Source organism: Hypomesus nipponensis, chromosome 22 (genome assembly GCF_054491055.1).
Source record: "Hypomesus nipponensis isolate SF chromosome 22, ASM5449105v1, whole genome shotgun sequence".
NCBI classification, from domain to species: domain Eukaryota; kingdom Metazoa; phylum Chordata; class Actinopteri; order Osmeriformes; family Osmeridae; genus Hypomesus; species Hypomesus nipponensis.
Window position 1 is genome coordinate 3,376,614 of NC_140382.1, and position 25,522 is coordinate 3,402,135.

A 25,522-nucleotide genomic window follows, 5' to 3' on the forward strand; every position below is an offset into this window, starting at 1 on the left:
TGCTCCTCCCCGCGCATGCTCCAAATTCTCAGACACTCATTCTTCCCTTGACACGCGCGGGCTTGGCAAGACACACACGCAACATATCAGGACTGTGTGGGCTGACCAAGCCCCCACTCATTCCTTGAATATCAGCATAGGCCCTTGAGGACCTTGGTGTCATTGCATTTCCTACTTTGTATGCAATAGTAAAAAGGTCTCCAAATCCTGACACATTGACAGTACAGGCCAAGAGTAACTACCACACTTTACCCAAAGCCCATGTGGATCCTGTTGGTATTGCATTTCCGATTTTATATGCAATGGTAAAAAGTTTTTAAAATCCTGAAACATTAATAGTATAGGCCAAGAGTAACTACCACACCACAAATGGTCCACCATTACCCATAGGTGGCGCTACAGGCCACGCCTTAATGCATAAAGATACAAGGCTTTCTGGAATGGATAAGCTCACCAAGCCCCCTTCCTTCACTTACTGGCTTGAAATAAAGGCCCTTGTGGATCTTGATGGTATTGCATTTCAGATTTGGTATGCCATTGGTAATTCTGCAGCATACATTTTTCTATACAGTTACAATTTGTCAAAAATAAACATTTTTCAATGGTTTGCAGTGTTTGGAGGAATCCGCCATTACTGCTTGCAGTTATATTTATTATTATTATTACACTTCTTCTGTCATTGGAGTCTATGGCAGCCCCTAGAACCGTATGGTAAAAAGTTGTGAAATTTGGCACACTTATTAAGCACAGTCCCCTCTTTATATTCACCAAGTTTCATGTCTCTCATTGGAGCACTCTAGCGCCACCAACTGGTCAAAATTTGACTTGTGTTTACACATGTAACTTTTGAACCGTATGACCGATTTTCAAAAATGAGGTACCATTGGATTCCCTGGATCAAGACGAGTTCAACACACCCTATGGCGTCATTTTCCGGTTATATAGATTTTCCACCATTCTGAATTTTAAGGAAACACGTTTTTTCGCTTCAACTACTTTTATTTTTTTCAAATCTTCCCCAGAATTGGCACACATTATCATCAGACCAACCCTCACAGAAGTTATCAAAGGATATTCGATTCTCAAAACCGTTTGTCCGGTACAGCCAATCAAAATTGGCAACAAAGCAACCAAACAGGAAGTTGGGTCATATCTCAGCTAATCTTTGAGAAATTCAGCCTAATAACATACTCCAAACTAACACAATGTACCATCGTTAGGCTACAGTGTCTTGGTAAAGGGTGAAAAATACTAGATTTTAAGTAAGCTTCCATTCAGGATTACGACTGCAGATGCATTGATTAAAGAGAAGTTTAAAGAATTATAATAGACATTTTTGTAAGTCCAACGGTAATATCTGTAGGTTGCCACCTACACTCAGAAGCCAATTGCTACTAAGAAACCCTTTTAAAATCAAACACTCTAAAAGTTAGGTTATACAATTTAATTTGAAGTCTTTAATTAATTCAATTATGCCTTATGTGTCACGGTGTGTGGTGGGGTAGGACCCAAACGCAGGAGAGTAGCCATACATTGCCAAACAAAGGGTTTATTCTTTTAAACGGGAAACAGCCAGGGTCTGTAGAGGTGTTAGCACATTTGGCGCCCTAGGCAAGATTTTTCACCAGCACCCACTCTTATGCCGCCCTAGGCGGCTGCCTATGTCGCCTATAGGAAAGACCGGCACTGGACAGGGTACTCACATTAACAAGGGTAAGGACAAGACAAAGACTGGACACAAAACAGGAACCTAAAATACACAGAACCAAACAAGACACAGGTGGACAAGATATTACAAACAAGAACTGAAACCACTCAACGAGACACAGGTGAAGACAATGGCAGACACAAGGACACGGTAGGGCAGGGCAAAACCAAAAACAGGGGGGCACGGCTGTGGCCGTGACATGATGCCTGCCCAAAGGTGTGTGACTGTATTATCCCAGACTTCATGTACTGTTTGAACTGTACATGGATTGTGTGTATGGGAAATCTCAGGGTTATGTCACAGGTGTTGGCCTCTGGAAACACCCTTGGTGTTTGGGGAGGACCAGGGGGACAGAAAGATAGTCAAAATATAGTATTTTCCTTAGAGTAGAGGTGCTACACACTTGTCGTAAAAGGATACAGGTCACTATACAAACGTTGAATGTATTCATTCACACAAGGTAGTAGCCTACACTAAACCTTTCAAAGTGCCAATACACACATCTGTATAAGCCCGGCATGAGGTGTGTAGCCAACCAGTGCTTGTTTAATGCTGTCATAACTGGATTCATAAGAAGATTAGATAAGAACTTCAGGAAGTGACAAGCCACGGTAATAAGAATAAACATGTATTTATTTAATAAAATGTGCTTACAAAAGAAATGGTTGGTAAATTAGTAGTGTAGGGAATAGGTGTGGGATCAGTGAAAGTGTTGAGTGTAAAGAATCATTACAAACTAAAAAGCAAGCAGTAATGATGTTCCTGCTAGTAATGGCGAGACCCAACTTGTTAGGGCACAGATTATTAAGGACCAAGGCACAGGTCACAGCTGTGCCCCTGCAGCAATCACAGCTCCTCTACTTGCCTGCCATCCTGCAACAGAACCAAAGACACAGCAACAGAAGACAGAGAAAGGAGACCCAAACAGTGCACATAAAGGCAACAATCTAATTTATGCCATCATCACAACAGGCATAGCCTCCCGGTCATTACAAATCATTCAGGTAATGTCCTATTGACTCATACAGCTGTGAACAGTATCCTTTCTGAAGTAGAGCCATGGCTAGTGTTTTTTGACCATGGCAGTGTTTAACAGCATTCAACTCAAGTTAAAAGCAGTAGGCCTACATCTTACACAGCAGAAAGACAAATATTTATTTCAGGTCATCTACAAGTCCCAGTGTGCCATTACAATCATCCCTTGGCCCAGCAGCAGCTTGGTTTGGACTGGTTGCACAGTGAAACCCAACTGCAAGGTTGCTGCCAGAAGGTGACCTGATATGAGTTGGGCCTTTGGGACACCATAGATGATCTGTTAAGTATAAAGACAACAGTGTGTGAATGTGAAGGACAGCCGATGAACCTTTATTTATCTCACCGTGTGTATTTCACTTTTTTAAGTCTATACAAGAAAGATGACCGCTCAACAAATTGGCATCACAATATATTGGCACGAGAACCTATCACTTCATAACTGCTACCTCCAATCACTGTACATACTGTCCTGTCAGTGTACATACTGTCCTGTCACTATACATTCTATCCTGTCACTGTAGGCTACATATACGTTGACCCTAGCACCTTACTGTCATGTTTTTTAATATGGCATCATGGTCCTGGGGAAACTCTGTTTCGTTTGTACAACCATAGGTAATTGAAAATGACAATAAAATACATTTGACTTGAATAGTAACAACAGTTGTATATCGCCAACAACTGAGTTTGCGCATTGCCTCTAACATTAAGGAATGTTGGCAGTGAAACCTAATCGCGCACAATACTGAGGCAACGCAATCGCATTGCAAGGGCAGTTCACAAAACTCCAAGCCAGAAGCCAGCCAGCCAGCCAGCCTGATATTACTGCATTTATTTGTCTCTGCACCCCTTGTTATATCATAGTATTGCAATTGTGATCCCCAACTTCAAATTAATAGCTAACTAGCTAACCAACATTGTATTTGATAGTAGCCTAGCTCGCACAAGCATCCTAAGACCTACTTTACTTACGTATTAGATGTTACAATTGTTAATTTCCCATCGGAGATTCAAGCAAGCAGACTTGGAAAACTAATTTTGGAAAACCAGACGCTGATTGTGCCAAACCAGGCGTTAATTTAGTGTGGTTTGCTCGACACGTCTCAAAATTTGAGACGCAATTTACGTGTGTAAATGGCAACGTGTCACGTGACACGTTCAAAGCACGCGTTTTTTTAGACGCGTGCTTTTGACACGTCTCAAAGTTTGAGACGTAATTTACGTTTTGTAAATGGCAACGTGTCACTTGACACGCGTCAATTCGAGGCGAAACAGACTCTTGCGTATTACGCGTGGTTAACACACGGGGGCGTCTTAATACTTGCCCACTAGGCCTTCCATAAAGGTCTCCGTCGGCCCCGCAGACGACGGAGAGGGCGTTTCAGGGCGTTCCAACTATGCGTAGGCCCTTCCCATGTGTCCGTAATCGTATAGTACGGAGTAGCATATAACGGCCTTAAGACCTAGTCACTTTTTTGCATTAATTTCAGTGCAAAATAGTTTTTTTTTAGCTTGATGTACCCTAGGGGAACGCGCCTCACACTTTGAAAACCCCTGGTTTAGGCTAAGCCCCGAATGTTTACAACGTATGGCTCTGCGCCTGATTAACACTCAGATCAATAAGCAGTCATTGGTAGCAGTATAAAAAATAATACGATCCCTCTCCGTAATCATGAAATGTTAGTAGCACCCCTAGTCAAAACAGGCTGCATCCATGCCAGCCAACATCACAAACCTCACCAAAGAGAAGCAGTTCCAGCCATCACATTAGGGTTGAGTTAATTGATAAGTTGATATTTCTGTAAGGCCCCGAATGATTTTATAAATATCCAAATGGCCCTTGGCAGAAAAAAGGTTCCCCACCCCACCCCTGTTGTAGGGCCTCATAAAATGCTACAAGGTAGGCCTACATTTTTTCTGAATTTTTCAATCCTTGAGGGGATTTCTGGTCCCCGCAAAAGTTGTTAAGACAACACACACACAATGCAAACTGAAAACACAGATATCTTGTAAATAGTAACATTTTATTGTTTAATATTTCGTTCGCATATATATAATCTCTCATAGGTTTATATGTTGCTGATAATCCTTGACTGCCTGCCAATATTTTCATGATCAAAACCAACATCACATCATATAGTACTGTAGTTGGGATTAATCTTGTGTTGAGTTGATGGTTAAACCTTGGATGAATAGCACATTCATCAAAACGTCTGAGAACCTTGCAAAAGGTTTTTTAATTTACCAAAAGGTGCATGACATGTGGAAGTTCACCTTTGTTCCATAACAGCTGGCCAGCAATGTTGCTGTACAAAACAAAGTTTTAATGATAGCACATTTGGGGACTTTTCAAATCGCACATTTTCATTTTAGCCCAGGGATAGGAAAGTGTCATGTGAATATTTGAATTAAGTGTCTTTTTTGCTGTCGGGTTTTTGACATATGACAACTATTCAACCTAATACTGGACATACGTAAGTATAACAAATGGAGTGTTTAGCCACAGTTGATACATTCCTCTATGGAAACATTGCATTCTAGATGTTTGCTACAGTATATTTTATATTCTGATGTATATTGTCATTGTAGACACGAGAGGGACAAAATCCAAGTTTATAGTGAACCTTACATTAACAGCAGTATCTTAACCCTAGCCCTGAATCCTTTATTAAATATGCACAATCTCATCTAAACAAGCTCAATGCAATCCTTATCTGATCACAATTTTAACCATCGTTATTTGCTTCTTTGTAGATGGTGTGCTTGTCCTCAGGAAGAAAAAAAAAATATATTTTTTCTTTTAAAAGGTACATATGGTTTGTCAGTGAGTTCTTGGTAAGCATTCAGTTATTGTTGCTAATCTGTGGTGATGTCCAGTACACATATAGAGGGCCAAAGGCCAAGGGCTAAAATACATACCATTGTAATATTTGTATGTCATAACTAAACAACTTAATTTGAGTGTTCAACAGTGTTAAGTGGAGGTTTCCTTGTGGTAAACAGCACTAGGGATTTGTCATAAATCTTCAAAACTAACCCATAGCTGGGAAATTGATAATTGACAATTATAAACCCATGCCCAAACATCTAGAATGTTGTCCTTTAAATGAGCAACACATTTTGTATCATACATCAGTCAGCATTGAAGTGCATTGATTAAAAGGTAAGTGCAAGTATAGATTTAGATGCATTTATTTTGACTAGAGGAGTAAAATTTCAACATGGCCCCGGAAATAATCATTCTACAGGGGCCCTTTGCAAAAAAACTAAACAAAAAAACATTATAGTTGATGCTGTTTCTAACCTAAAATATATATCCCCCCCCTCATTTTCAAGCTTTTAAATTGACCTCAGAGTGACAATGTGTTGGAGCAATTTAGTGCTACCCTTTGTTGCCACTTCAGTTAATTCCATCAAATATAGTACTTTTTTCCTCAATAAAATTATTTTACTCCCTGACAGGTCCCATGGTTCCTCATCTTGCTTTAAGGAACATGGCATCTGAACCAAGTCAGCAGAAGCACAAAGTCAGTGAGAAGCACTATTTTAGTGCGATATTTTCATACCTGGTAACCTTGTTGCACTCACCCTGGCTACCTCTGCATAGAGAGTAGAATAGTTAGTATCACACCCCCATCAATAGGGCTTTATAGTTATGACTGTGGAAAGCATCCTTTTTATGGTCATGTCACCAGAGTAAGGATAACATCTTTTTGAGGTAATAGAAAACAAACAGCTTTGAGTTCTTCATTAAAACGCAGTGTCCCTTAAACTTTGGATTCTGTCATCAGAATTCAGATAATACTTATTGAAACCATAAGGCTTTACAATAAATGCAACTTGACCATATGATGGCAAAAGTCTTCAATGGAGGTGCTCCTCTTGGACTCTAGCTGCTCTCAGAGGAGGTGGGCGGAGCAGTGGAAGACGACCTACGCCGTGACACGGATTGTGAGCGCTCAGGGCTGTGTTTGTCGTACGGCTGGAGCTGCACCTCCAGGAAGTCCCTGTGCTGCTGGCTTATGACCTGGCTAATGAGGCCGGGGAGGGCCTGGAGGTTCCCCAGCAGCGTCTCCAGCTTGGTTTCCAAGAGGGCAATTCTCTTCTCCATGTCCTCCCCTCTCTCGTTCAGGTCTGAGATGAGGTCATACATGATGTTCTGGGTCTAGAGCAGAGGAGAGAACACACACTCAAGAGTCGGAAAGAGGAACACAAGAATCTGGCATGAATTGGCTTAGGGCATTAAAGATTTCTTTACTTGTGAAGTGATTAAACTGTCAATATGATCAATTGACCACACATGATGAATCTGTCTCCAAAATACCTTAGTTACAACAAAACTGTCCACCTAAGCAAATACAGACAGTAACAGATAACTTACAGTGGTAAGTCTTTGAACACAAATAGTGTAGATTGCACTATTATTTAATTTGATTTGAGATTTCATTTAGGAATTCACAACAAAGATGACATATATCAAAGCATGTAAATGTAATGTACTAACTCAATATCAAGAAAAAACACTATCAATCTTTTGCACTATGATGCGTTTGCCTAGGATGTGATATACATGATCAAACATTGAGGTGGCACACTTCAGAGGAGGTGGAGTGAAGACTTTTGGGTAGTAGGTGATGAGGTATTGTTCAAGCAGGAGAGTCATCACAGGCAGCCTGGGGCTAAGCCATTCATCTCTTACCTTGTCCTCGGCTCATTTGGGGGAAGAAATAATGGGCTGGGCTTTGAATCACAGTGATCAACAAAGGGCCAAAGCAACACTGACAGCTAGTCAAGCTAAAACTAGGGCAGATGCATTTCACTGTGTTGTATCACAAACATACACCCTCATCCCTTCTTAGGATCAGAGTGCTAATTAATTTACAAGGTTAATCAATAAAAAGACGATGGATGTGTTTAGAGGTGCTTCCGCTGCACTGGGCATGTTGACAGTCGATGAAATGAGGAAAACAGAATATGTGCTGGCCTTGGAATTTATAAGTTAACAGCGAGGGCACTGTAAACATTAAGTACTTATCTGCTCCTAATAGAGTTGATATAGACCAGAGGCCAGTTGGTATAGATAAATATGCGTATACTGAGGCACAGAATACTGACGTGAGCAACAACGCATTGATATGGACTGTGGGGGCTTAGACTGATATGCTACAATAATATATAGAAAACACCAACCAGAGTAATAGATAGAGGACAGAAAAATAAATAAATAATAATGTGCAGTGCTGTGTTTTTTCCCACTTATAAAATAAGATGCATAAAACATGTTTTTTGTTGCTGTTTTGGCTGGGTTAAGTAGAAAGCATTACTTATTTCTCCTTAAAACAGATAAGGGGGACACAGTGACATCTAAATTATTTCCCTTTGCTTTGCAGGGGCTATGCAGATGTCTCTCTCTCTCTCTCTCTCTCTCTCTCTCTCTCTCTCTCTCTCTCTCTCTCTCTCTCTCTCTCTCTCTCTCTCTCTCTCTCTCTGTGTCTCTCTCTGTCTCTCTCTGTCTCTCTCTCTCTCTCCTTTCTACTCCAGTTCAGGCTGAATCATCCCATCCCAGCGTGGCTCCCTACCTAGGTTGCTGTTTTTGCAGCGTCCGGCTGGCAAACTGCCTGGGGTCTCATTTATAAAACGTACCCACAAGTGTGCGTACGTGAATCAGCATTGTACCCCGCCCTGAACACGCCCATTTTTAACCATAAATAGTCAATGCAAAGCACCTCATGAATGCTAATCTAGTATCTCATCATGACCCTGGCATACGATTGTTCTTTACGGTGAATCATAGCGCATGACAACTTCTCAGACACTGTTAGCCTATTGGTGGAGCCCGAAAACTCCGAAAATGTGGTGGCCGGAAGATCACCAATTTTAAAAAACTGTGCGAGTGGCGTCAACTGTGGCAGTGATACTGCGAGTCGAGATACAATTTGAAAACAAAAGCGTTTTGTTATGAACAGTAATCTATTAAAGTCTGGACTGATAATGAGGACGTAGAGTGTAGCGATTGCATGGGAGCTTAACGACTGTATTTCCAGTTTTTGACATATGAGGATATTTGCACAGTATTAAATAAATATATTCAGTTATACACTGTGTTCTGCAGTTATCTAAAGGTAGGATATGTGATGTTATCTTGTATTCCATGCAGTCAGGGTATCTCCCCCTCCTGAACTCCCGTAGTGGACAATCTGATGGTGAGGAAGCGCTGAATTTTTATTTAAAATTTGAGTTGGATTGTACAAGGTGGTTATGGAACAAGAATCACTCAGTACAAGCGCAAATAACACTGCTGGATGTAATCTTCATGATAATCATGACATTAAATGAAAAAAACGTGTGTGAGGAAAACAAAATATATAAATATTAGGAGTGTTCTTCACATTCAATTTCTGCAGTCTGACCACAGTACGGTCATCTGCGTCGCCAATTCCAACTGTTTTCAAAATGTGCGTAGGCCTACGGGAGGGTCAGAGTTTACGTGGAGGACCGCACATTCTCCCGTCAAGTTTGTTTTTTATAAATCACAACTTTTGCGTGGAAAGTGGCGTTTTGTGCGTATAAGTTTTTATAATTTTATAAATTTATAAAACTGTGCTTAGGATTCTTACTAAAAGTGTACGTACGCCCAAAAGCCTAAAATGGCGTACGCACACAAAAATTCGGATTTATAAAACCGTGCGTACGCACACCTGTACGCAATGTTCCCTTTATAAATCACAGATTACCCACAAGTGTGCGTACGTGAATCAGCATAGTACCCCGCCCTGAACACGCCCATGTTTAACCATATATAGTCAACGCAAAGCACCTCATGAATGCTAATCTAGTATCTCATCATGACCCTGGCATACGATTGTTCTTTACGGTGAATCATAGCGCATGACAACTTCTCAGACACTGTTAGCCTATTGGTGGAGCCCGAAAACTCTGAAAATGTGGTGGCCGGTAGATCACCAATTAAAAAAAACTGTGCGAGTGGCGTCAACTGTGCCAGTGATACTGCGAGTCCAGATACAATTTGAAAACAAAAGCGTTTTGTTATGAACAGTAATCTATTAAAGTCTGGACTGATAACGAGGACGTAGAGTGTAGCGATTGCACGGTAGCTTAACGACTGTATTTCCAGTTTTTGACATATGAGGATATTTGCACAGTAGGCCTATTACATAAATATATTTAGTTATACACTGTGTTCTGCAGTTATCTAAAGGTAGGATGTGATGTTATCCTGTATTCCATGCAGTCGGGGAATCTCCCCCTCCTGAACTCCCGTAGTGGACAATCTGATGGTGAGGAAGCGCTGAATTTTTATTTAAAATTTGAGTTGGATTGTACAAGGTGTTTATGGAACAAGAATCACTCAGTACAAGCGCAAATACCACTGCTGGATGTAATCTTCATGATAATCATGAAATTGAATGTTAAAAAAAATGTGTGTGAGGAAAACAAAATATATAAATATTATGAGTAATGTTCTTCCCACATTCAATTTCTGCAGTCTGACTACAGTACGGTCATCTGCGTCGCCAATTCCAACTGTTTTCAAAATGTGCGTAGGCCTACGGGAAGGTCAGAGTTTGCGTGGAGGACCGCACATTCTCCCGTCAAATGTGTTTTTTATAAATCACAACCTTTGCGTGGAAAGTGGCGTACGCACATTTTCAGCCCCGTTTTGTGCGTAAGCAAGCTTTATAAATGAGACCCCTGGTCCTTCCGTAAGGTTTGTCAACTACTGTTTAGAGCATAGCAAGACCACTACAAACTAAAAAGAACAAGATTAAAAACTCCAGTATATTAGTATGTATAAAATGATATTGGTAATACAAAATAAAGTGTGAAAGGGCAATTGGAGGTTAGTGATAAAGTACAGACAGGAAATGTACTGGTATTTCAGAACACAAATGAGAAAAGGTCAAGAATAAACATAATTTTGGACCAACATTGCAAGGATTAGTAGGATTAGTAGGTTGCCAGGAAACCATCATGAGTTCAAAGCTGTCTCGTTGAAATGGCCCCATGAACGCCTGTCTGTTTATTTGACACCTGTAGACTTTGTTAACATGAAAAGGTGCTAATTTTAATGAACTTCAAGTGAGTTGAAAACCACATGCAGCAATTTATGTCACTTATCCCAAAAGAATAGGAAGATATTTGTCTATTCCAAAAACGGTTATACAGAGGATTTTCATATGTAAGAGTAAAACTCAATTTGTGACAATTGTCAGTCTAGCTTACCTTTGCAAGGTCCACTAGTGAGTTTGCTTGGTCATTCAGCTTGCGTTGCTCCATTTTAACACTTCTCAATCTGAACACAAGACCATTCAGAACCCGATAAATGTTTCTATCAATAAGGCAAATAGGATTTAACACATCTGTGCACACACAAGGCATACACACGGAGAGCACTCTCAGGACATGCACAGGATGTGTGTAAAGAATGCAGGAATTTGCATGGGTCAGTTTGATTGGTTGAGCTGCATGCAAGAAGGGACCAGGGGCGGAGAGAGGAGAAGGGTGAAAGCTGCCAAGAGGGAGAATGGGACAATCACTACATCCTGAAATAACTCCAAGGACCTACAATAACTGAAATGGGATTTCACTGACTCTTACTATGTATGGGGTGTAAACAGATTAAAATGTGAGATTTTATAACTGTGACCAGTACATTTGTTTGGTTAAAGGGCCTTCTACAGGACTCCTCTGTGGTCCTGGAAGAGATTGCTCTGTTTGACTGTATGAATTATTTAACTTCTCAAAAGCCTATTTACATTTTCAAGGAAGTTTCTATTACAATTCTTACGATAGAGATACCAGAGTCCCAGTGAGCCTTTCAATCTCAAATTCTCCAGAATATATGGCAGACAAGCAGTATGTGTAGATTGAAAATACACCATGGTTGAAGAAACACATATTTAAAAATAGATTATTAAGAGACTAAAACAGACAGATCTAATAGGGCTTTCTCTTGTTTTTATACACCTTCCCAAACTATTTTATAACTGAGCTTGCATGTCTTAAATACAAAATACATGTTTTTTTTGAGATATTGAGAAACTAGAATAATATATCGCTGGTTCAATGTCTATATTATTGACACAGACCAGTAATAAAAAAAACATTAGTTCCATAGTCTGAATTATATGAATCTATTAATCTATACAGCGGGCCTACTGTAAGTAATTCACAACTCCTATGTAATTAGGCTTGCAAAGCAAGTCCCCCCCCCCTCCCCCCCACACACTCACACGCTCTGGGCATTTAGAAACAGCAACTGTGCAGTATTCTTGACAACAGTTCAGTTCTCACCATATCTTGGTGCTTTTTGTCTGCAATCACCCATGCATGCTAAATCACATCTAAGGCAATGCTCAGAGCAAGCAGAAAGTACCTGGGACAAAACCTTGGCGGTCATACATTGTCAATAGCATAAAGATAACAAGGCTCTGTAACTTATGCCCTCTGTCTTCAATGGACTTGGAGTCATAAACTTTAATTGGACTGTGTGAATGTGATAGCATTTAGTTGTGTGGATCCAGGCTGAGAATACAATTGGGGTTTCATTCCCAACAGGCAGAAGTGTAACTGAGATGGCACACTACACCAACAGGGGGCACTATAGGAGACAGTAACTAAAACACAGGCAAAGAGAGATGAGGCCCTGACTGGTGACTGAGCAGCCATAGACTTTTCAATAAGCACATTCTACGACAAGAAGACAATAATAAAAAAATAAAAAACATCCTTTATTTTATGTAGAATATGAAACAGAAGTTGTTCTTGAATGGGTGAAGCATAGGTAAAATTTAAGAACCTTAAACTTAAGCAGTGTCTTTGCAGCAGAGATATAAGACCTGAAGAAATTCTGCATTTCACGGTTGGATGACCAATAGCTGTTAGGTGGCATAGATAAACAGGGTGTGCTAGGGTCCGAATGTGGAATGTACTTGTGTCCCTCTCACACTCAATGTTATCTGTCCTTCCCCCTCTGTGATTCAATGTTCCAGTGTAGCCCTAATTTTCAATGGCCGCCTTCAATCGGCTCTGATTTTCATCAGGAAGAAAAAGCAGCTATGCTAAGCTTTCAATACCCCTGTAAATCCTTTGAGACCCATGTTTACCTCGCTGAGGATAATGCAACATTTTCTTTAGGCTGATGTACACGGGGTGCTGAGTTTTGACTCTGTCCTGCTCAGCTGACCTACTGTTCTCGACTACAGGGATTTGTGCTGAGTAGAGGACATGGAGACTCATGCTGTGTCCGTAAGCACAACACTTATCAGTTTAAAGTCAGGAGAGCTCCCACAGACTTACCGTGACCTTTCCCTCGAAGTTCATGTACCTGTTATTATAGTCCCGAAGCAACCATGCACCTATTGTCTTTCCTGCTAGCCCCCCCCCCCCCACACACACACACCCACCACCACTTCTCCTCCTCTTGCCCTCCTCTTCCATCATTCCTCGCTCTGCCATGGGGGAGCTGTGATACTGTACTTTTGCTGAGGTAACAAATGAGGAGAACAAACAGTAGCCTGGCTGAATTATCTCAGACCCTCTCAGACATATCATCAGACATACTTTGACCAGCTCGTTTTATGTAGCTTTTGTGCCAGTTGTTTAAAATGGCATACCATTTTTCAGAAGATCTTCTGAAACCAATTTCAACATGTAGCATGGTGAACTTCTCACGTGCTCCTGAGAGGACTAACGCATATCAACAACAAAGACACCTGTGAATCAAACATGACTACCAACAAAGGGGGCCCACATATAATCCTGTCTGTTATTGAGTCATTCAAGACAGAAATGGAGAAGATGTGGTTGCAAATGTAGTTACACGCGTAACAATGGTTCCACAAGCCGAAAGATGACTCCCAGCCCTTGTTGATGAGAGCATGATTGAAAGGGGCGTGGGAGGGGGTAAACATAACCTGGGGAGATATATGATCCACCAAGCCCATAGCTGTGTTGCTCTGCTGGGGGAGTGCTAGTGGTCATCCTTCAGTCAGCGAAAGCACCGTTCATTGAGGGAGTTTAATCAGCGCTTTTCTGATTAAAGATCAAGTTCTCATCACATCCATGCAACAATGGAAAGAAAAACACCCTCCATCACCGATAATTGAAATTCATGTTAGGAAAAGTTTGTGTCAACAATGTTGTAGGGTTATTTCCAGAAGGAGACTAATAGGGATGGTGTATGTACATATTGTTGTAGGAGTATAATGATGTCAGACCATCAAGTGCTGAATTGTGTAATCTTTCCATAAAAAATACAACCATATATATTTTATTTTTTAGTTCGAATCATTAGGCTATTGAATCAGTTTGATTGATAGAGCAAAAACTGTAATTAATTAATTACATTAATTGGAAGATTCTTGACCAATGACCTTTTCTGCATGCTGATGTTGCATCAAGTTACATTGCTTTTCATGTCAAAGCATAATGTTGGGATGTTATGAATTTCACTTATCATATGAGGGAGTGTAATTTTTAGTCACATCATTGAGTTGAAAGACAAGCTCTCATTTGCATGCACACAACATCTGTAGCTACATGTGAGGCGAAGACTTACTTTCGAGCTCTATTGCATTGTGTTGATAAAACCGGAAAAAGGAAACATAAAATAGACAAATGAATTAATACAACATCAGAAGAAACGTTTCCAGGTGGCAACATCAGTCTGCTGGAGCCTGAGTGCTGCAGCTCTCATCCCACTGCTGCACTGCTAGCCTCGATCCCATCAACCAGGCTTGGAAAAATCCTACTAACATTAATATCCTTAATAGCAGCAGCAAGAGCAGTAATGGTATAACACCATCTCTGCCAGACTCTCTCGCCTACACACAGACAGGTAATCACCACCAGTCCTCTGTGATATTGTAACATCACACAAAAGGGAGATGGCTGAGCGGTTAGGGAGTCGGGCTAGTAATCTGAAGGTCGCCAGTTCGATTCCCGGCCATGCCAAATGATGTTGTGTCCTTGGGAAAGGCACTTCACCCTACTTGCCTCGGGGGAAATTTCCCTGTACTTACTGTAAGTCGCTCTGGATAAGAGCGTCTGCTAAATGACTAAATGTAAATGTAACAGTGTAACAGGTCCAGTGAAGTGCTGCTTTCTAGATGTCCTAATCATTCCCCTCCAGACTGGACCTGCTTAACAGACACATAGTCGGGCCAAGCTCCTTGATAAAATCCCTTGAGCAGGAAACCACAGAGAACATACTCTTGAGTCTTACATGCACCCCAGTTTAGGGCGAGAGCAAGAGACAAAGAGAGAGAGAAAGAGAGACCATAGAGCGTTCTGACCACTTCCTCTTCCTCCGACCCTTTCGTACTTACAACTCCCTACAGAGCTGTAACCAGCTATGCTGCCTTTTTTGTGTTATCACTGTTGATTCAGCAGAGACCAGCAGACGAGCCAAGGCAATATTTGATTTGACGTGTGTGCTACTGCCTCCAGACAGGTCACTGAGCCCTGACTAACCCCCCGCCCTCCTTCTCTCTTCTTGACTGGAAAGACACGCCAACTGCAAGGCCAGCCCTCTCTGTGGCCAATGACTGGGAACCAAAGCACACATGAAACTGCCTGCTTAACTACCCCCGCTGCTCAAGCCTGAGTCGGCACTTAACACACAATTGGTCAAAAACACGGCAGCATCTCTTAATAAATAGCCCAGCTGCACATTGAGCTCTTTTACAGAAGTGGATGTGGATGTAATACAACACTGTCCTTGCAGAGAGGACTATAATTGTCTTTCCTAATGCAGAATATGTCTCTTTATAGATTATTTCCTTAGGTCTGCAGGCTTTCCATTCTTAGGCTGTTCAAGTGAGATGGGGGTTGACATGAAATGTCACTACCACAAATAGCCTGAGTGCAGTAGTAAGGCCATAATAATCCTAACACATTGGACTTCATCGGATTGCAGCAGCAGACAATACTCCCAAATTGCGTGCCGCTATCAAATATCTAAACTGTCAGTCTTTCTCATGATAATAGACACATATTAATGAGAAAATGAATGTCGAACACGGGAGACCACACAGACTTGTTAACACACATAAAACATGGATTTTCACTACAACATCTATACAAAGTTACTTTTAAAAATAATTTCTTACTAATTCAGTGTAACTGTCAATCACTTTCAAGAGAGGAAGTAATAAAGGATCTTGTAATTGGGTTGAGGCAGGTTAAAAGAATGGAGTAACTAAAATCAATACACGTTTCAGAGCCTGAGTGCACTGGAGGTTGTTCCCTGGAGACTCCCTAAGAGAGTGCCTGACAAGTAACAGTCTGATCATGTGGAGGGAAATAAAGAAGCTAGATCTGTCAGACCCCGAGGTCAGTGTGATTTCTGTCTGAATCTGGAGGCACACAAGGACGCAGAGAAGACATTGTGACATGGAATAGAACTGGCAGCTTTTTAAAGAGAAGATGGGGGGGGGTAAGGGAGAGTGATAGAGAGCGAAAGGTGGTGGTAGGGAAAGGGGAGACTGATAGCATGAGAGAGAGATAGAAAAAGAGAAAGGGAGAAAAAGAGAGAGCGGAAGGGAGAGGGTGATTACTGCTGTGACCTTCCTGTAACTGCTGACAAGACTATATACATATAGTCAGAGATATAGTCTAGAGAAAGAGAAATAGTTTAAACTATAACAATAAAGTATAGGCCCTGCCCACAACATCTGTCATATCTTTCATTGGCTTTCAAGGCTCTATTTATACAAGACTGCAAATACACAACCAATAGATATGTACAGTCACATTTGTGATGAATGGTGGTTCCCCATACACGACAATATCTCAGTCAGGTGAGAAGACAAACAATAAAAGTAATTCCTGAAATACAAACGTAAAACCTTTGCTACAGGTGTCAAACAATTCAGATATCTGCTTCTTTCTTTTTTTATGGGACGTATTGAAACACATCAACCAAACCCAGTTACAGACAGGTTTAGGGGTTATTGGGGGTGGAACCTACTGATGGATAGCTTGGAGGAACTTCCTCTGGTGCTTTCTGACTCTGGCATGGTCCATCTTCCTTACTAGTTTGGTGTTCTTATAGATGAGCCACGTCTCCCTGAGTACGTTTGCAGCTGTGTTTTTCACCTGCAACAACAGAACAAGAATGGGGTGGCGTTCACAAGCACAGGACAGCACTCAATCATATTCAGAATTCCTACAATGTAAACTAGAAGGGGAATAAAACTTTATATTATGAAAATCTGACCATCAAAAGGATATTGACTTACTCTTTTTGTCAGCTGTGTGTCCATCATAAAATTGTGGACATGTTTTTCAGCTTTGGTTAATTCCAGCTTCTTTGCAACTACAGCTACCACCAAAGCTGTGCAGCCGGCACCCTGGGAAATAACACGGACATGAGTAGATACAAAACTTACTACGCCATATTTTTGTGAATAGCTCGAACACTGGAATAACTATTGGACTTGAAATCATACAACAAACAAAGCAAATGGTGTCAAAGTCATATCCTCTGATGTGAAATCCTCTGGATAGACAAATCTATGAAATCATTGAGGATCGAAAAGGATCTTATCAGTAGAATCTTCTCTGAATACATTTATAACATATTGCAAACTCACCTAAACATTCATTTATCATTCCTTAAGAGATAATATGATCTATTATTAGAAGCATGATGAACATGAACAACCTGTAAGAAGTGGAGTGTGGTGAACTGTTAGAAATTGAGAAATATCAAAGAAACTTCTGGAGGCGTCCAGTTGTCACGCCAGAGCCTTCTGCAGCTGGTGCTGGCTGCCGTGCTTGGAATCCCCAGAATATAAGGACAATAGGCTGCGTCTCGTTTAGGGTTTCAGTACAGTAAAAACACAAACAGTAAGTGCCTGTAAGTGTATGGTCAGGTGCGAAGTCTTGATTTTGTTTCTAGTTCAGCCCGAGCCTTGTTTAATTTGTGTATTGTTCCAGACCTTGGCTAGTTTTCATATTCTCCATTTTAGATTACTTGTATTGACCTGTCTGCCTGTGTACTGATCATTGCCTGTCTAACCCGTGGAGCCAGGTGGCTGAGCGGTTAGGGAGTCGGGCTTGTAATCTGAAGGTCGCCAGTTAGATTCCCAGCTGTGCCAAATGACGTTGTTTCCTTGGGCAAGGCACTTCACCCTACTCACCTCGGGGGGAATGTCCCTGTACTTACTGTAAGTCGCTCTGGATAAGACTGTCGACTAAATGAAACCCTTCTATTTAAATCTGTGCTTTGACCCAACCCCGTCTGGTACTGTTCACACCAGTATTAAGAGACAGGCCACTGACATTACCTTCTCACCTAATCCGATGGGACATTGTAGCACTACAAAGCATTATGTGCTCTATGGTCACAAGAGCCTGAGTGATAACAGTCATTCATTCTGTACAATGCATATGGCTTCATGAATGCATGTTTAAAGCATTGTAAAGAGCACGTTCATTGAAAGCGTTCATAAACACACCCAGAGGGCTAGACTCAAATACATGACTTAATGCAAGCAGCACTGGAAGAGAAAGATTTTTTTTGTAAAGAGTCTGAACTCACCATAATGCCAGTCAGGAGACACACTCCTTTTCCACAGTATGTATTGGGGACCATGTCCCCGTATCCAATTGTTAGAAAAGTGATGGAGATCAACCACATGGCTCCCAGAAAGTTGCTGGTAATGTCCATGTTGTCGTGGTATCTACAGTAAAACATAACACACACATTTTGGCTGCGAAGAGGAGAGAAAGGCATATACTTGGATATGCATGTGCAAGGCACAATATTACGTCCATTCATGTGTTTTATTAATGTATGGACAATTTAGCAGCTGCTGTCCAATACAATTTTGTATTTCTGTATTTAATAATGATTACATTTATTAATAATAATATATTTTTTGACAGGCGGTAAACTATGATGACCCTGACTGTTTTTGACACTGTTACACACACACACACACACTACATATGCGTACCAGATAGAGCAGCCTTTCTCAACCCGTGTCCTCAGGAACCCCCTGCCCCGCATGTTTTAGATCAGGGGGGTTCAATCCTGGTCCACCGGGTCCACTGCCCTGTATGTTTTAGATGTTTCCCTGCTCCCTAACTGATTCAAATGAATGGTCGTTATCAGGGTTCTAAATAGCAAACCAATTCATTGGAATCACGTGTGTTGGAGCAGGGAAACATCTAAATCATGCAGTGCAGGGGTCCCTGAGGACCAGGGTTAAGAAATACTAACATAGAAGATCTAGGGGATCAAGCTATATCTACCCACTGGCCTCACAGAAAGGAATGTTTACCCACAGCAAACCATTTGGCCTTATCTATGTTTCATGTAGTGCATGGAGTATGAAGGGCAGATGGGAGTGCACCTTTCGCAGGCTCTGACAGTCCAGGCTGCGATGATCCACAGCGAGATGGTGAAAACCAGCAACACAGTGCCAGGGCAGATGGTCATGAGTGTCTTCATGACGAAACGCGTGTTGAAGTTGATCTTGTTGAGGGCCCCAATGCTGCGGGAAGAGGCATCGGTGAAGAGCTTGCTGTGGAGCAGCATGACGCGGGCGATGAGGTAAAGACGCAGGAACATGGGGATGGATAGGATGATGTCCACATCTGCATCCGTCTTGGATGGCGTGTAGGAGAAGGCCAGGCGTGCAGTCCAGGTGAAGGTGTAGTTCCCCGGGATGGGGTGGATGGCGCACACCAGAATCTCCAGGCAGATGAAGAAGATGCGTTCGTACGTCATGGCTATTCTCCAGTCATCCGCTGCATTGTCCACCATAAATAACTGCCCAAGTTAGGCACATGGAGACAGAAGCAGATGGAGGTTAGATGGCAGATTGTATTTGTATTTCTCTGGCACAAGAACATAGCGTGGAAAACTTTCTTAGCCCTGACGTCTATTTCCAATATTATTGAACTTTTGTGTTCAGAGGTTTTAGGTTGGATATCATTACCTGTAAACCATTTTGTAATATTAAAGGGAAATGCACAAAGTTATACTTGATCAGATCATTAACATACTCAATCTAAGGCTTTAAATATCACTTTAACTTTTTACTATTTTTTTTACCCCCCAAAATCATTACCTCCACAAAGTTTAGAATAGTTACAGTGGCTTATATATGTATTTAAAGATATCAATACGTGAAGTGACTTGTGAAGTGGGCTGGATATTTTCAACTACAAAGCACTATCCCGATGAGAACATCTGTCACTGCCTACTTTAGCATAAGTTTCTTAATACCTGGATACAGTGACCAGAAGGTTGGATGGTCCTCTGGTGGTGGGATAGGGGGTTCACTATGCCTAATTACTCTCCTCTACCACATCCCCTTGCCTCAAATTCATTCTCTTTCTCCTTCACTCTGTCCTCTCCCTCTCTTTTTTTCTCTATCATCTGTCCTCCCCGGCCCCTTCCATCTTTTATCCCTCAACCTCCCATCCATCTCTCTCCCTTTCATCTAAGCTGTCTGCAAGCGCCAGAATTCATGGCTCCATGCTCACACCCTGGGCCAATGCCCTAACCCACCACCATCACCACTATCTAGTCAAGTCACATTATTGACTGGGCTTATGATCTGAAACATAAACTACTTCCATCTCCAGAGATGGCCTCCCTTCTCTTGCCTCGCCAACCCCATCCTCGATATGCCTTCTGTGGACGAATCACTATTAAATTCAATCGTGCCCACTAGCTTCCTACACAGTCATCAAATCATTCTCCTCTCTGACACACAGTGCCAGTAGTCCTCCCCGACGGTTCACTCTCCGCACTCAATCACCTCAAGGTCTTTCGGTTGTATACGGGGCAGTCACAACTGGGTGTAGATATTTCACAAAATGTTGCCGTCAGCAAATTCCCAGAAAGATTTCTTGGTTGGCTAGATCCACTGTGATTGCAGAATCCATTCAATATAAAGGGTGGGGGGAAATGCAAACGACAAACTACATTATGACTAAAACTCACCCCACAAAGCTTTGTGATTACATTTATATTTATTTTTTATAAAGCCATGTAAAGAGATATCGGCCCGTCGAGAGAGAGGGATATGTTAATTAATAATGTTGATTTGGGCTTATTTTGTAACATAAACAAATCCTTTCAGCATGGTTCAGGTTTTGCGTCCATAAGTGGCTTTCTAAAACTACTGCAATTTGTGCTTGAAATAGGTCCTGTCTATCCCACACATTGTTGGACTTGACAAAATAACATGATTGAAAGACAATAAAATATTCATGATCAATTAATCTAGAAAAAAGGAGAACATGTTTCAAATACATCACACACATCAGCCAAATGGTCTGGCACATCAGTTAAAAACACAGACATTTAAATAATTCAGAATACTCAATGGGTACAAAGAACTTGACAATAACTAAGTGAAACCACACATTAGGGCTTGTTATCCTGCCAACCCTACCCTATTTAGGCTAACTCTAAATTCCTAATTACAAAACAGAAATTATGGACAACTCCAGGAAGCTAAATGGGATAGATGACCTGGATTGTTATTAATATTTAGCGATAATAATGTACTAAATCTTGAATCATTGAAAATATATTTTCCAGGGCCAAAAGTCAGCTTTTATCTTCAGCCTAAGGACACACTTAAAATAACACATTTCCCACCTACAGGAAATTGTGCTCAAGCCACCCACGCACAAGACACTAACACATATTTTACACCCCCCCCCCCCCGACACTACAGACACCCACACTACACGTCATTCAAATAACATTCCACACAGAACATCCTGGATCATGACATTTGCTATTACATGGTGATGCCAAACACCAATATTACACTACAACCACTGACAAACCCAGTATGCAGCATATACAACAGCCACTGCCATCGAACGCATAATAGATGGAAAGCAGTTTGGGCTAGTTCACTGTACAGCACTTTAGATGAATGACCCACATCCAAGTGAAGCATGATAGGAGCCATCCCACACATTAGAGGCATTCATCAGAACCCTAGGTTGTATTTTCCCCTGCAGTGGAAGATCATTTAAAAACTCCAGCAAGCTTGTTGTCCATATCAAATGAGCAACGTCAAGCTCACCGAAGGCAATGACATCTGTCAAGAGATGGTGTAACCCTAACCAGGGACCTGCCTGTTAAGACGTCCAAGGGAGTGTAACTTAGACATGGAAACACAAGCTGTTACTCCTCTATGTGACAGACGGCCTCTTACTCACAGAGTTAGGCCATCAAAACAGAACAAGACACAATATATTTTGTCAGGACCGAGGACAAACGTTTTTGCTCCGTATTAAAGACAATTCTTTTGGACAAAAGAAAACGTTTACAAACTTTGCTGCTTCAAAACAATGTAATTAAACATTTAAAAGTAGATTATGTAAGAGAAGCCTACTTGGTGGGTAGAACCAATTATGGTAATGGATGACCTGAAATACAATACCAAAGAGCTCTTATGAGCATCTAATATTCCATGGCTTACACACAACTTCTAGTTATGAGGGAGGGAGAGGGAGGAAACAGGATCCTCTCTCTACAGAGAAAACGTTGAAAATTATGTTGGCTGCATGGTAAATCACTCCGGTTTCTTCCACTGTAGATTATTGTCACATAAATGATGATCCAGGTAAAGTAATGCTAAAAACTAAATAGAAATATAAGCTGCAAGCAGCAATGGCAGGTCCTCCTTCAAAATGGCAAAATGTTGTAAAATTGACATAATAGATAGTAACACTGGGATTAAGCAGAAGACTTGAAACTGTCATTTCTGTCGGAATAAAAAAACAAATGTTTATACTTCTGACTGGATTTGAACCCACCACCCGTCACACATCAGCACTGCGTCTCATCCTACTAAGCGATTCACAGACTTAGACATTTGATCAGTCCGTTTTTCTATCAAAAAATAAGACATTTCTCCAATGGCACCCATTGTCAGATTTGGTTGAAGTTCAAACAGCTGTAATTTTGTCCTATTAATATAACATAGCAATGAGTGTTCATTTGAGCCCATAACAACACTCCGATCATCTGTTTAACGAGACTGTGTAAACCACTGCAAAACAAGCCAGGTTTACAACAGTAGCTAGCTACTTGGAGGCTATGCATAGTAGTGTCAGATTCACAACCAAATTAGCTCGAATGAAGTATATTGATTGTTCAGCCTGTTGCGCAAATTAATTTCAGGAACCTAAGCCAGGACAAATCGCCACTGATGCTAGGCATGATTTTAAATTCCCTTACATGACAAGTTTTGGCACCCAATCAACCTTTTTAAAGCACTACGATTAAGCTATTCTTTACAGCAGCAACCCAGTCATCCTGTTGTCCCGTTTTTATGTCCCAGATACAACCGGAGGATTGACCGGAAGACTAGAAACCGTTCTTTAAAAAAAAAAAAATGTAGCCTTGATTGGGTTGGAACCTACAACCCTTCGTTAACCAGCACACCACCTCAATCAGTTGAGCCATTTCCTGATCTGGATTTTACCATTTTCAGTCATCAACTGGATAATAAAATAAGATGTTTCCCCAATGGCAAGCATTGTCATATTTGGTCCAAGCTCAAAAAGCTGTAATTCAGTCATATTTTCACATATCAAGGTGAAACTTTGCAGGGTACTTCAGGGGGGTGTCATCTTAAAGCCTATTACATCAAATGACATTTGATTTAGTGACACAAACTTATTGAGGCAATGTGTACATTTACATAAATACACCACTTTCAGCCATTTTGTATTTGATTCAACTGTCTTAAGTGACATTTTTAAATATGTCAATGATACATATCTGTACAAAATTTCAAGTGAATTTGACCTTGTTTTTAGGAGGAGATCTATTTAGAAGGTTTTCCCAATTTATCACTGTACAGGGAAATCCATCATGGTGGACCTTATGGATCCTTGAGGATTTTTTGTTTCTCATGAAAAATTAGGCCTGCACACCAAGTTCCAGAAGAATTGGAGCAATGGGGTGGAAATGCAATCACTCTGAAAAGTGGACATTTGGGCGTGCCCTGTGGCGCCCCCTATGGTATGATGTGGGCCAGTCTGTGTTTGGGCCGTGGTTGTGGCATGTTGTATCAATAGGCCAAATTTCAAAACTTTTTACCAATGTGTTCATGAGATAAATTACAACAATAGATATAGCTGCAAGCAGCGACGCGGGTTCCTCCGCAAAATGGCAAAATATTATAAACACGTACATTGTAGAAGATCGAGACTTGGACAACAAGAGCAAACAAAGCAAAACTACTTCATGTTTGGCCAACAACAATAGGCTGAATGGGGATTGGAACTCATGAGCACAAGGTTACAAGTCAGTGTCTCTATCCTCTCTGCTACACACTGTTGAGATTGTATAAACAGAAAGGGCATACTATTAGCTTTGGTCAGCTTTGGGACAAAGGTTAAGAAACAGTTGACATTTCAAGGTGAAATTACATGAAATTGTGCATGGTATTTCAGAATGATGTCACTTCTACACTGATTGGATGCAGTAGGCTATCAAACAAGATAAGAAATTGATTGACAGAAGTACAAAATGCCATAGCCTGACAGAGTTACGTGCACCAGGCCATTTATTTGGGTATGTAGCATAGTCTACTAATGCAACAGCATAAATTGCGTGTTAAACGTAAACATCGATAGCCAAACAACTAGTCCACGTAACTCTGTCATTATCATGAACTTGATCGTTTTGGTTGAAAGGAAAGAGGAAACATTTGTGTTTACAATTCAGTCATGACACTACTCTTATAATCAGGGTCATTCCTATGAAACAATCTTAATTATGCTGTTAACGTTTCACAATATTAAAATAAGTACAATGCGCACGCTAAAAACACAGTTGAAGGAAGCAGGACTTTTCAGAAGAACTAATAGTCAACAACTCAGGGGCGGATCTACCGGGGTGGCAACTGCCACCCTAAAAATAGCCTCGCCACCCCAGGTGCCACACCAGGTGCCAGCCCAGTTGGCAGCTTTGAAAACAAAGAAAAGTTGTGGCTCATCTGACATTTGCGAGAGCGAATTTCTAATATCCGACTGCAAGCGAATGCAGCATGAGACAACTCCACCCACCCTCCCCACTCCGCCGAGTTGGACATTTGCCACAGCAAATTTATAATATCCCACTGTAAGTGAATGCAGCACTACACGACTCAAACCCCCCTACCCATACCCACTCAAACATTTGCGAGAGTGAATTTCTATACAAGCCCAAAAAAATATGCAGATTTTTTTACATTTTCTGTGTTTATTCAGACTAAAAAAATGCGGAATTACGATAGCCTTCCTGTTCTTTTGTCAGAGCGACCAAAGATGTTACACAACAGTTTGACGCGGAATAGGCTATGGTCGATTGAATGTTGACAGACTTTGCAGAAAAGTATTCATCCATCCTCATAAAGATCTCCTGAACACTCACTGTCCCTGTCTATTATTGTAGTTTTGGTTGATAAGTGTTTCCGTGTCAATTCTTCAGGGCTGAATCTGAGCATTTTTGACTAAAGTTTTAATATTGGCTATAGTCTAACGTAAACGTTACTGTTTCAGTTTCAGGGTTGACAAACCTCTTTTGATTGCTATCACAGACCTAGGCTACTACCCACACTGGTGGAAATGGTTTCTTTTTACAGGTTAAACATTTCGAAAAGAATACAGACATAATGAGTTGACAATTTAAATTTTGCCTCAGACCAATGCATTCTATTTGAAATTCCGTGGGTTTTCATAAAATGTAATTCGCTCGCAAATTTTGGGCCTGCTAATATC

The 25,522-nt window shown here is 41.1% G+C and overlaps 1 protein-coding gene across 3 annotated transcripts in view; it reads right to left on the reverse strand.

The window, feature by feature from the left end:
• Positions 1–4,790: 4,790 nt before the first annotated feature.
• Positions 4,791–25,522, reverse strand: part of kcnn2 (potassium calcium-activated channel subfamily N member 2) — a 43,352-nt gene continuing 22,620 nt past the window's right edge. The window contains exons 3-9 of one of the 3 annotated variants that reach the window (XM_084686865.1): positions 19,129–19,547; positions 18,312–18,453; positions 17,008–17,118; positions 16,737–16,864; positions 14,325–14,333; positions 10,988–11,057; positions 4,791–6,908 (exon numbers count right to left, since the gene is read on the reverse strand). In XM_084686865.1, coding sequence (XP_084542991.1) covers positions 6,633–6,908; positions 10,988–11,057; positions 14,325–14,333; positions 16,737–16,864; positions 17,008–17,118; positions 18,312–18,453; positions 19,129–19,547 — 1,155 coding nt within the window. In that variant the 3' untranslated portion in view covers positions 4,791–6,632. The remainder of the gene's footprint in view (positions 6,909–10,987; positions 11,058–14,324; positions 14,334–16,736; positions 16,865–17,007; positions 17,119–18,311; positions 18,454–19,128; positions 19,548–25,522) is intronic. The other 2 variants (XM_084686864.1, XM_084686866.1) reach the window with 2 other exon arrangements.